This window comes from Gymnoscopelus braueri (genome assembly GCF_963280865.1).
Source record: "Gymnoscopelus braueri genome assembly, chromosome: 10".
Lineage (NCBI taxonomy): Eukaryota > Metazoa > Chordata > Actinopteri > Myctophiformes > Myctophidae > Gymnoscopelus > Gymnoscopelus braueri.
The window spans coordinates 24,567,575-24,580,830 of NC_137611.1; the positions used below are offsets into that span (position 1 = coordinate 24,567,575).

A 13,256-nucleotide genomic window follows, 5' to 3' on the forward strand; every position below is an offset into this window, starting at 1 on the left:
TAAAGCAACCCATGCAAAATAGAAAGATTCAGCAGCCATCTAAGCAGTTTCATGGTAGTTTTGAGCGTCATTTGTTTTCAGGATTCTATCACATCTCAATAGCACAGATTCCTCTAGCTGGAACTATTGCAGGAACGTGTCGCATCCGTAACATGTTGTAAGCTTGCAACCTCTAATCACATCGGAAAACATTGAAGAAAAGCAATTAACAATCTGATTGGCTAGTCCCTTAAGTGTTTTCATGATCTAAAAAAAAGCCTGATGCACTGTACTGTAAGTAGTGTAAATTAACTGTAAGGGTGGTTCTTGTCTTGTGGATGAATCTTCATAGTAGATCAATACTCAAACTGATATGTTTCTGCTGCTAGCAAAGACCACAGCGGAACCTGACGCCTCTGCATTCCTGACTGTATTGATAATCAATCACTATGTAGCCTAGTGCTTTTTGTTATGACACTGACCCCACATCTGAGTGACCCCACCACCACATATTGTTTTGTCATAACAGAAAATAATAATTAGAGAAGGTGTGACTGAAATATGCACCAGCATCCTCGAATCCTGGGTTTCAATGCTTTTGAATAAACGCAACATAGAAGAAGAGCTTTGTGACTGAAATATGAAAAAGAATAGGGCATGTATAGTACAGATGGCAAGATGACAGTGTGTGGTATTAAAGTAAATCACCATAATGTTACCCTGGTAACAAAGGCTTAAAATGGGAACAGATCAGGTTATAGTGATCCATTTCATGCTTTTAGCTTTCTTATAGGAAATGTCAGAGAGTATTTCAGACATATTCTGTCCTACCCAGGAGATCCTTGAAACATGAACCAGGCTACAAGGTAAAAAAAGAGTAGAAAGGTATATTTGTGCAAGACAAAAGATTGAAAATACACTACTGTCTGTACGTCTATATTTAAACAAGTAGGCCTGAGTATTTTATTATGCCATTTTAGTCTGCCATCTGTTTTGCTCAAGGTACTATATAGCCAAAATCTTTTAAAATGATGAGACTGACTGTCAAAATAAACATTTGGGGTAGACTCATTCATTGTTACCAACTGTTCATACCAAAAGTTAAAATGATATAATTAAGAAGAAAAAACAAGGGGATGATGATAGATGGACACATTTTGATCACAGCTCTGTCGGCACAACCACATACAGTATGGCTCGCTTGCAGTTTCACCAAAACCAGCATGGTCGTAAATTCAAGAAGTGCCATTCAACAGTTGAAAGCCTGTCACCTAACTGGAAAACGTAAAGAATTATGCAAAGCTCATGGAGAGAGATGTCTCCTTCAAGGCTAGAGAGAGAGAGAGAGAGAGAGAAAGAGAGATAGGGCGAGAGAGAAACCTGTCCTATAGTGCAACAGTTGTGTCACAGGGGCTGCATTTATCTCCTCCCTAGATTAACTCCCAATTGTTCTCAAGGAACAAAGACAGCTAGTGAGGAAGCACCCCCCCCCCCTCCAAGGCCAGATGGTCAGCGTTCAGGAACCCCTGAACCGAACCCTCCAGCCCTTGCCCTCTCTGATAACGTGTGGGTGAGACAGACAGGCCACCCAACAAAGTTCACAATCCACACTCAGCAACACAACATACTCTGTTAAAGTTAAAGTTAGAACTGATACATGGCAACTCAACGTGAATTTAAATAAATCATAATCAGCAGTCAGCACCAACAAAATGGTTCCTCTTTTCTCTTTTCATTCACTTGCATTTTTATGTAAAAAAAACTAGTGATCGCACCTAAAAAATACATTGATGAGCTTTATGAAGTGCAGTGTTACTGGAATAGGAGATAGGCTAGTAGTGTGCATGTGGGCTCTGATAGCATTTCTAAGCCTGCAAATAATAACTTATATTCAGGACTTTCAGGTTAATCACTAATATTGTCCTTGGCTCTGAAGCAGGAGAGGGTGGTCTTGAGACATATAATAAGAATGCAACCTTTAGGACTTGAAGCATGGGGGACAGTAGATTAGAATCTGGTCAAGATAGACTGGTTTGGTTTGCATAATAATTACATTGACAGACAGACCACACACTGGCACTGCATCTTCTAGTCGCTCTTATCTGACATTATCTTGGCTGGCATGGCTGCTGAAGAACCAAGACCATCAACAACCCCCCCCAGGCAATGCATTAATGAATAGATAAAATCTGTGAATTTGGGTTTCACTTTCCATGTCTAAGGGTTTGTTTGGCAATCATATGGCATTCATTCTTACCTAGTAGACAAGTCTAATATCATCAACACAGAAATAATTACTGATGGATGAATCGATCATACAACACTGCACTGATATGGACTACTACTGTTTTATCACAAGATGCCACAAGTGGTTCTCAACCTTTTCAGGCTGAGACCCTCCAAAATCTACAAGCTGATGAGCTTGTAGATCGGCTATTTGCAAAATGTTTGCCTCTTTCTTATATTATTTGACAATTTGGTTTGTTATAATAGTATAGTTTGTTGATCACTTTTTATGCAGTAATGGTGCTTTTCTTATTATTAGGTATTAAAAAGGTCTTAAAGGTCCTTAAATTGTCACTTGACTGTCATCTGGGGTCCCCCAAGAAAATCATGATGTGGGGACCACTACCCTATATGACCTGGCCACCTGGGCAAAGGGTTTATTAAGTCCAATAAAATGAATTCCGTCGGCATAATAAGATGTAGATCTATTTAGCTAATAGACAGACTTTTGGGGGAACGCAGGCTGGCACTAGCCTAATAAATAGGTCAAAGAATATTATTGCAGTAACGAGACGAGCGACATTAGAATACGAAGCCGAAAACGGTCCGATTCTCTCGTTACTTCAATTTAGGTAGGTTTACGGACAGCCTAACTCATGAATAACCGAGTTGTCACTATACTTGAGTCTACTAAAAGAAAAAAAAAACATACTTACTAAGTTTGAGTATGTTCTGGTTCCCTTTGAAATTAAACAGTGCACATTAGTGTTACAGTCATAGACAGTAGCTAACTTGGTAGCATCGCTGACCAGAACAGAGCAGCGCCGCTAATCGTCACCTGCATCATTCAACGCAGAACGCACTGACTGACAGCGCATAGTCAGTGTTGCCATGTCGGGTTATTATAAGCGACTTTGAGCTTCTTTTTATGTAAAGTTGCTTGTACAAATTTGTATTTTGGGCTGCCTGGTTTCTAACGTGTACTTGCTTATTTAGGCTTGCTTCCAAATGTTTTACATTATTTTTTAAACCAGTTGGTTATCAAATGTGTTCATAAATGTTTTGTGCCCATGGAGCATTTTTGTGTTGTTAGAATGTTTTTAAAAACAAATCCAAATATTCCACCTTTTATTTCACGAGTTTTTGAAAAAAGCAGATCTACAAGCTCACAACGCGACCAGTTGTGAGCTTATAGATCGGCTAATTTCAAATAGAAGCGCTCATGTGGCCTAGTCGCTTCTTTTGGGCTTGTTTTCCTAGACGTGGTTGCTTAATTCTCTCGCGAAATCTGGCAACGCTGCCAGCGTATAGGTCAAACAGTACCTATGTATTCATCAACGCCGCTTCCAGTGCGTCATGAGACACTTGTTGTGAAAAGTGTATTAAGTCATTATTGAACGTAATAATCGCACGGCATGCTTACCTTTTTTTTAATCCGAATTGAGAAGCGTCACACCGCCACGTCCATCGACACACTGAGTTAATGCTGTCTCTGTTTGTTGTTGCTTTGCTGCTCCTAGAAGGCTTTGACACGGTGAGGGAGCCACCGAAGTGACGTCAGTGCGTTACTGTACCATTTGGTTTGTGAACGCGCTGACTTGTCCGTCAGTGGAGCCTGGAGCGGTGTTTCTTTTTCTGGTGTTTCGGCCAGGTGGGCGTGGTTTTGAGGTTAGGTTTAGGCATAGTTCCTGAAGTTAAGGTTAGGGTTAGGCATAGTTTTTGTGAGGTTAAGTTTAGGATTAGGTTTAGGCATCGTTTTACTGAGGTTAAAAGTTAAAACTATGCCTTTTTTTTAGGGATATGCATATAACCACGCCCACCTGGGTGAAACACCAAAGACAGAGGGAGTCCCGTCAATGGAGAGAGCCAGCAAGGCGATAAGAAATAAAACGTTCAGAACAGAACAGAACATGTTGTCTTAAGTTGTCGACATCAACATTTTGATATTTCACTGACCCCAACCTTTGCCAAGATTTTGTGGATGTAACCAACTCATGCAAACTTTATTTTATTATTCAAGTGATTGTTTTGTTGACAGTTTATAAGGTTACTACGTACATAAGTGAGTTTTGAGTTTCAAAAGCTTGAGAACATCTCCCTCTGTTGGTAGAAATGCAGAATAGCTGGAAATGACGCGGCTGTTGTCTTGTGTTCATACGTCTAGCATGGGTTAACATGGGTTAAAAAGCAACACAAAAATACTTAACAAGATACAAACATTATAAATAACGTTTCCCTTCAATGAACATTTAACATGCATTTAACATAAAGTGGATAGCTCAAGTTTATTAAGCCTATTTTAATGGATCAAATCTTTTTTTTAATTTTGATCAACATTGAAATTAAAATAGTCTATTATAGGCCTACTTATTATTAGCCTATATATAATCCTGGGGCACATTTATTTTAATTAATCATTTATATATATATATATATATATATATATATATATATATATATATATATATATATATATACATACACACACACACACACACACACACACACACACACACACACACACACACACACACACACACACACACACACACACGAAACTAATAATAATAATTAAGGCAGCAGCACACCCACCTCTCCTGTGAGTCACTCACAGGAGAGGTGGGCTCCTCTTAAAAAGAATGAGCTCCCCCATAGGGTCACTTTCTTTTCTTGCTACTATTTTGTTATTTTCATTTCTAGCAATAAATGATGCAATAAATGATGTGCAATACTACTCTGTGATGTGTAAGTTTATTCATGTGGTGAAACATCGCCCCTTTGTATCAAGCTGTGCTATATAGGCTATTCTTATCACCTAGTTTAGGGTTAAGAAAACACGGTTGATGAGGACATATATTTCCGAACGCACCCTATGGCTATACTTCAACCTGGTTGGTAATGCTTGCTTTCAAAACATACTTATAATGCAATATAATCTACTTATAACACTGTTCATACTTACTGGTCACCCACAGACTTTTTATTTTGGGCTAGATGATATTTTTTATAAGCATTATGACTATTTATGAGTTCTTATAACTATAATTATAGCCTACAGTATCATAAGCAGATTATAAGGCCTTATAAGTATGTTTATAATGCATTATAGACATGGGACGCATAGCAAGTGTTACCTATAACTTTATACTTGTCGTTGTAGTAATGTGATTGGCAACTGAAGAACTGGGACATTTCAAAACAGCGCTGATGTATAAATAATCTATAAACCTCAATTAACTTTATACATAACAACAGCATAACACCATTTAATTACAGCAGTGTGTAACGTTAAATCCATTACAGTAAAGCTGTCAGTAACATGTAATCCTTTACAGTGCAGCAACATGAAACATTGAATCCATGATTACAGTAGAGCTGTTAGTAACATGTAATCCTTTACAGTAGAGCTGTTAGTAACATGTAATCCTTTACAGTAGAGCTGTTAGTAACACATGTAATCCTTTACAGTAGAGCTGTTAGTAACACATTCCTTTACAGTAGAGCTGTTCATGTAATAATTTACAGTAGAGCTGAGATGTAATAATTTACAGTAGAGCTGAAAGTAACATGTAATCCTTTACAGTAGAGCTGTAGTAACACGCAATCCTTTACAGTAGAGCTGTTAGTAACATATAATCCTTTACAGTAGAGATGTCAGTGTGTAGTAACAACATAAAACATTAAATCCATTGTAGAGCTGTCAGTGTGTAACATTGTAACCATGAATCCATTACAGTAGAGCTGTCAGTGTGTAACATTGAATCCATTACAGTAGAGCTGTCAGTGTGTAACATTGAATCCATTACAATAGAGCTGTCAGTGTGTAACATTGAATCCATTGCAGTAGAGCTATCAGTGTGTACAGTAACATTGAATCAGCATTCAGCAACATGTTGCGTTCACTCTCAACCAGAACTCACAACTCCTTGAATGCGCCTCGGCGCGCATGCGCAGTGCGTGACGTTTCGAAGTCGCTTCTCCGGGGTGTTTGAACAGGAAGGCGGACATGTTGGTCAGGCTGTGGGAGAAAATCGGGCATCGACTGTTTTCTTTTTTTTTCTTACGAAAAATAACATAGCTCTAAAAGCTTGTTTATGTGTTTGGAATCCGAAAAGCACCACCCGGGCCTGTCATAACAGACCGAAGGTGACAATGTGAGGCGTGCAGCGGAAGGGCTGCCATTGAATGTTTTAACGAGAAGCCGTGTTTTAAAAAAAGTGATCGAAATTTGGAAGGAGAAGTTTTTTTTTCGCCACTTCTACTTTGCAGCTGTCAGACTCGTTTGTCTTTTTTTTTTTGTGCAAGGGCCCTGGCACAGATATGGACGCGGGCCTGGACTAACCTCGCCGCGGATCGAGCGCCGCTAGCCGAGGCTCTACTTCACTTTTCGTTACCTTTTGCGTTTTGGATGCAGCAACATTTTTCGAAAGCCTCTTCTCTGTCTGCGGAGCGGCGGCATCCTGTGGAGGCTCCACTTCACTAATCTGTTGCCGCATTTATCTTCTGCTGCTCAAAGTTGTGTCTGCCACTCTCCAAACTTGACTGGGAAACAAACATCCCTTTCTTTGAAAATGTGGCTTTTGTGTGTCCAACGCAACTGTAAACGTTCCGCGGTTTGTCAGGATAAGAGAACAAACACGTCTTTTCTTTGAAGTTTGGTCAAGAGTTCACACGAAGAAAGGGGGACATTTGGCTAGCTAGCTACCACCGACTGCTAAGCTAGCTAGCCTTCTGACTCGTCCGCTGCTTCTGTTTTTTTTTGGAACTACAGTGGAACTCAACTGAACCAAAAATGTCAGCTGGGGAAAGTTTGGAGGCTCGATTTGAGAAAATCGATGCCATGTTGAAGGACCCCAAGTCAGAAGTAAACACGGATTGCCTTTTGGTAAGTTTCTAGCCTGCTAGCTGCCTGGCTAAGTAGCTAGCCAATCAGCCATTCGGGGTCAGACTATTCCTTGGAGCAGAAAAACACACCGCCTGGGCGAGAGGAGACGGTCAAGTTGTTTCATTGCCACGGAGAGAAGTTTCTCTGGAGAAAGGTGTTAGTGTGGCGGCTTAACACGTCGCCCGAGAGTTGAAATCAAAGCGCCTTTTCTATGCACTTTTACATCTAAAGTTTTTTGTGAAAAGTGAAGTTCTCAGCAGTTGAGCCTCTTCTGTTTCCTCTTTCCCCTCCCATCCATGCTTATTTGCAGCCCCGAAGTATGAGTTTGTAATTGCAAAAAAATGTGTAAGGTTGATGTTTATTCTCCACGACAATGGATACCACAGCCTCCATAGGTCGTGATACTACTGTATTGTCAGATAGAAGGACTTGAGAATTGAAGAGGCGGTGACCACCAGTTGAGATGACGGCAGCGTTTGACAGACATCATCTGATCAACTTAGGGAGTGATTTTGAGCAGCCAACCTTCAGAAATTGCATAGGTCTTTGCGAGTGTGTGTGTGTGTGTGTGTGAGAGCCCCCCTTGTCTTTGGCCGAGTGAAACGTAAGGTTATAGACTTGTGGGTGGGCTGTTTTGTCTAGCTTTTTGGTAGTCTGATTTGTGATTTTTAGTTGGAAGTGATAGCCACTAGGCTATGTACCACCGCCTGCAAGCCTGTTCTAACCTGCAGTGCAGACCTCCAGCTGCATCAGTACACCTGTTGCCTGATCGCTGGAGTCTGTCCTGGCTGCTTCCTGTGTCTGTGTGACAACCCATGATATGAAGTGACTCTTTTTGTCTGGGGAAAGAATACTGCTGCTGCCACGTGCTGAACCCCAGAGCAACACCTCCAGTTTTTAATATTACGTGACTCAATCAACGTCACTGGCACACAGTGCAGCGGATGCGAGGGGATGCTTCCTTTTTATGAGCTAGGGTTTGTTGATGATCGGCATAGCTCAGCAGAGGTAGCAAAGTATTTTCACAGGCATTTTGGCTTCTTCAGCCAGATGTGACTCATGCAGTTCTCTGTACTGAGATGTTTTGTGTAGATGAATCGAGCCAAAAAGCCACATGCAACACTATTGTTGTGATTTGATGGAAGATTCTGGCCAGGATTTCCCGAGATTGTCTTTGGCAGTTTTGGAATTTACTCTTAGTTGGAGCCCAGCATTGGTATTTGATCTGTCAAGGACCAGTAATAGTTTTTGTAGGCTAAAGACTAAAGAGTAGTGTCATCGTTATGAAATCAGCTGTCAAGACAAATATCCTCAGTGTTAATTTATCCATTTGTAAATGAGAGTGTACACATTTAACCAAATAGACCCTTGCCATGGTTCCATTTGTTACCTTAGTTTGTACTCTGAGTTAAATGAACACTCAAGGATTTTACTGTGTAGTGGTTCACAGAGAAAGAGCATAGAAGCAGTGTGTTTTGGGGAGGAGGCTTTTGCTTTCGCCACACCCACCTCAGGAGTATTTCTGTTAGTGTAGGCTGCTGTAAATGCAGTCTGCTGCTATTGACAAGAGAAGTTACCTTGCCTCTCTAACCTCCCAGTCCCACTCTAGAGAAAGCCAATTAAACTCACCTAAAAGTGCACACGCTCTGCATTTTAATGGCTAAAAGCTGTGGGGACTGTTCTGTCAGTAGCTACACACACAAGGGTGTTGTTCCTCTCTCTCCCCCCTCTGCAATCTCTCTGATCAATGAATGGAGGCCTTTTGCTGAGGCACTCTCCACCACCATGCAACTCCACCCACAGCTTAATAAAATTCCATGCTAATCAAATAACCTCTTGTCTTTGACTGGCCTAGAGTCCCCTGTGTGTCTCTAAGCCATTCTGCGCGTCTGGAGAGAGAGAGTTGAGACCAGGCAGGCAGCTCTGAGGTAGCTGGGTGTGGGCTTCGTTCTCTACCCATAAACCAAAATTATGTGGACCGAAGACTCATGTTTCTGAAGGCCTTGAATCGGGACATTTAACTCATAAAGCAGCCTCCGACATGTTTGGCTATGAGTAATAGGTTCCATCAAAATGCACAATGCAAGCCTTTTAGTGCCCATGTTTCTGTACCTTACTGTGGTTGCTATTGCAGTGTAGGACTGGTGTTGTGGTGAATGCATTTTTTCCCCCTCTTCAGAGAAGCCAGGCCTGCGTTGCATGATGTTGACATTTTGGCCTGCACCTTCCCACTCTGCTCAAGGGTGGCCTATCAAGGGCTGTGTTCTAGCCCTGTCATCCTTATCTACTCCCCCTAAATAATTTCTGCTGGAGAGAAGAGAGGGCCTTATCTGGTGTTGTGCTGCCCACCATCACTGTGCTCCAGGCAGGCTTCTGAGGGCCATTCTGAACAGGCAGAATTCCTGGCATTGTGATGGGAGAGCTCACTGACATTAAAAGGGCTGCATATTGTTCTGTGTATGTTTGTTTGTTTTTCTGCATGCCTCCAATAGCTCACATATAACAACTGCTGCTTTTAAATTGTACCCCTGGCTGAAACATCCTTAAAAAGGGGATTTTAAATTGAAATGGTTGGCCTACATTTAGTTAAGGTACCAATCAAGTAATGAAAAAGTTGTAATAGAATAGTTGCTGCTACTAGTAGTGACTGGTATGCTTGGTTCTTTAACGGTTGAGCCAATTCACCAGTTGGTGATGTGGAATGACTGAGATGATATGTTGGAACTTGTTGGGTGTGGGCTTTGGTCTTATTTGAAATATATGAGGGCTTCCTGGCATAGCCTTTGTTCTTCCTTTGACACTTGGGGCGCATTAGCCCCACTACGTTTTGATCTCTTTCATCTCTTATTTGAACTTTTAATCTGTAATAATACTAATCACAGGAAATAACTAGGCTTTTAGGCTGTAGTAGATTGGTTTTCAGACTGATTGATGGGGGAATTAGCCTTTTTCTTATCCAGAATGACTTTGAATACGTGCAATGGTGGCGTAATCCTGAATGGTTTAAACATGTAATAATGTATATTATAGAACTTATGCAGCCAGCTTTTTGGCTTAATGTGTCAAAAAACAATGAATTACTTTTATTGATAGACCAGGCCTTCTCTAGCCGGTCTAGAATTATGATATTTATTCACAATTGAATGTATTTGATGTTTAATGCGTGAAAATCGGCTAATTTACTAGTGTCCCTAGTGTTAGTACTAGTGTTTCTACCCAGGGAATACACTGGAGTGTTGGAACTGGGAAGGAATGTTAATGGGTGTGACATTTCTTGAAGTTGTCACCTGGCATTAGTCAGTGTTGAGTGAATTGGATGCTAGAATTGTTGCTAATCGTATCATTGCTTAATGTCAATTAGAGGTGTGGAAAAGTATTCTAATGCATTGCGATGTGGATGATTCTGCATCAATGCAGTGATGTAATCTAGTTAGTATAGCCTATTAACATTTAATGTTGGTTTTCCCGGCCTTTGTTGGACAATTTAAGCTTTTTTGGATGTCGTAGCTCAACTTATGGGGAAAAATTCAATTAAAATTCGAACATTCGAAGGGGGGGCAATAATGAGTCGAGGAATTAATGAGTCGTGGAGCTCTAGCTGAGCTACTCACTTGGCTTGTGTGGCTTATAATCTGTTAACATATCTGCCAAAATATAACATGAGTTAACTTGTAGCCTTAGAATATAAAGCAAAACATTTAAAGAGATAATTTTTCATTATATAAAAACAGCGAGCTGCGATACGACTAGGGCTGTGTCGATGGACGATGACGGATAGCCATCGCCGATGGTTCTTCAGACCATCGTGATTGTTTACATGATGTTTAAAAATCTGTCTTTAAAAAACATTTAGGCCAGTGGTCGGCAATAGGCAGCCGGGGGGCCAGAACCGGCCCGCGGCAATCATATCTGGCCCGGTAGATCATTTTGAGAATATGATGATTATTATTATTTTTCTTCCATTTGATAATTTTGGTTGTTGGAACGCCTGCCTTTTTGTCAAGCGATATATAAAGCTGTGCATTTGTTGTAAAACCTTGCGCATAAGCAAGACGTTGAGTAAACCAGAATGAGTGGCAGGAAGCATTCGTTGTCAGCTGATTGGCAGTGGGAATGAACAGACCAGTGGTGGACAAAGTACTCTACTCCAGTACTTGAGTCAAAGTATAGATACTGTAATGAAGGATGCACTTAGGCACTTGTTGGGGTTGTGAATTGTCACTTGAATCCTCAATGTTTAACAATAAATAGCATGCAGAATATTCAGAATAATGATGAAGAATAAGATTCCGTGGATAATAGTGGGGAGTTGTCCTCTAGTCGTGGAGATATGATTGTTGAAGTTTCAGTATTCCACTGGTCTCTGAGGATAATCTTATAGCTACTTTAGCTATTTCTCTGGTTGTATCTTTAGGTTGTAGTTCTATCTGTATGCTGGGTTCAGTATGTGGAAATAAAGATGTGACGTCACGCTGGCGTTGCGCCGCATTAGGTGGTGATCTGATGCTAGATGTCGTATTCTCTGTAACAGATACTCCTTGTTAAATATTACTCAACTACAAGTGAAAGTTGCTCTGTCAAATTTGTACTTGAGTTAAAGTACTGGAGTACTCAAAAGTACATGCTTTTAAAAACAATACCTAAAAACAATATCCTCACTAATTTTCATTATAATATTTTACCATTTATTTATCTACTGTGTCTCAGAGGAGGGCTGGGGACAGTTCAGAAACCCGCCTAGCGCCTACCAATGACATCATCGGCAGGCAGTTTTGGTCATTTATTAATGCGAGAACAATGGCTTCTATGATAGCATGCTACCTTTCCAGGAAGAGAGGCTGCAGTTTCTATTGGCTTGGATTCCCCATTGATGATGGATTTTTCTCTTTTCATTTACACATAAGAGCAATATATCCACGTTCAGCAAAGCCATCACGCAAAGGGACTCGATTGCCAAATACATTGATCTGCAAGTTGTGAAAGCGTTGACGCAAAGCGATGTAAGCTTGCAGATCTGTTCTTATTGATGCAGAGTGACGCAGTTGAACTTGCACTATGGAGATCTCAGCGGGTGAAGTTCGTTTCACGTTGGATATTTCCGGTTACCTTTTATGGTGTTAAATAGGGCGTGGATGGGGCAGACATGAACACGCATTTGTTTTACGAATGGGTGGATACACATATGATGCGCATATCAAATGATCAATCCCACCTGTTCACCTGTGATCCGCACAAATCAAGGCTTTACACACCCTTTCGTGAATTGCACGTCCGTCTTTTCTCTAAATCTAAATATACACTAAAATATAGTATGACATTTATGTATAGCTTTGTTAATGAGGCCCAATGTTAGCGGGATGGTTGCCTAAAAAGCTACATATTATACAGAGTTTTCTCTAGTGCCAACTGCCAAGCTTGCAGAAATGGTTGCCGGGCCAAAGTTAACTACTTTATTGTTACCTGTTGAGATTGACATTGCATCATTTGTCCCTGTGGGCTGTCAAAACAAGATGGGGTCTAATAACAACGTGGCTTCCATGTGGATCTCAGACTTTTTGTGGCCAGTCTATGATGTCAGTACTATGAGGACATTCATTTCCACATTTGGCCAAAGTTTCATCCTATACAGACAACGTCACACTGATAAGAACCAGTATGCGCGCAACCAGTATGCCCTCAATGCAACCCATTCTGTCAGGTCTCTGCCAGAAAAGTCCCTTGAATTAATTAATGTTCCTCTTTTTGCAGACCTACACACACACACACACACACACAAAACCCTCTTGTAGGTGTCCCAGCTTTAAAACAAGATGGGGTCTAATAGTGGCGTGGCTCCCCTGAAAATCTCAGTCTACCACGTCAGTCATTTATAACGTATATGATGTGTGACCCCCCCTCTTCTCTCTCTCACACACACGCTCACACACACACACACCCTCTTCTAAACAACTGCCATTCAACTGTGCCACGCCATAAAATGCAGAATGGTTTGATGATTATTAAACATTATTAATGTTGAAATGTTTGTTGTCATCGAAAGTATACTATTCTTAGTCATGGATAACATTTTTTACCATGTGGTGATAAGAGCACCACAATTAGCTACAGTACACATACATCTAGCATATTCTAACCATAGTAGTCATAATCATTAACCTGGCCAGAT

At 40.8% G+C, this 13,256-nt stretch overlaps 2 protein-coding genes across 7 annotated transcripts in view; one reads left to right on the forward strand and one right to left on the reverse strand.

Moving 5' to 3' along the window:
* greb1l (GREB1 like retinoic acid receptor coactivator) overlaps positions 1 to 3,039 on the reverse strand; it is a 56,856-nt gene extending 53,817 nt beyond the window's left edge. For all 4 annotated transcript variants that reach the window (XM_080440734.1, XM_080440732.1, XM_080440733.1 and 1 more), the window contains exon 1: positions 2,922 to 3,039. The gene's annotated coding sequence lies outside the window, so the exon portion shown is untranslated. The remainder of the gene's footprint in view (positions 1 to 2,921) is intronic.
* Positions 3,040 to 5,576: 2,537 nt separating this feature from the next.
* The window catches only part of rock1 (Rho-associated, coiled-coil containing protein kinase 1), a 43,387-nt gene continuing 35,707 nt past the window's right edge, over positions 5,577 to 13,256 (forward strand). The window contains exon 1 of one of the 3 annotated variants that reach the window (XM_080439416.1): positions 5,577 to 7,090. In XM_080439416.1, coding sequence (XP_080295542.1) covers positions 6,998 to 7,090 — 93 coding nt within the window. In that variant the 5' untranslated portion in view covers positions 5,577 to 6,997. The remainder of the gene's footprint in view (positions 7,091 to 13,256) is intronic. The other 2 variants (XM_080439415.1, XM_080439417.1) reach the window with 2 other exon arrangements.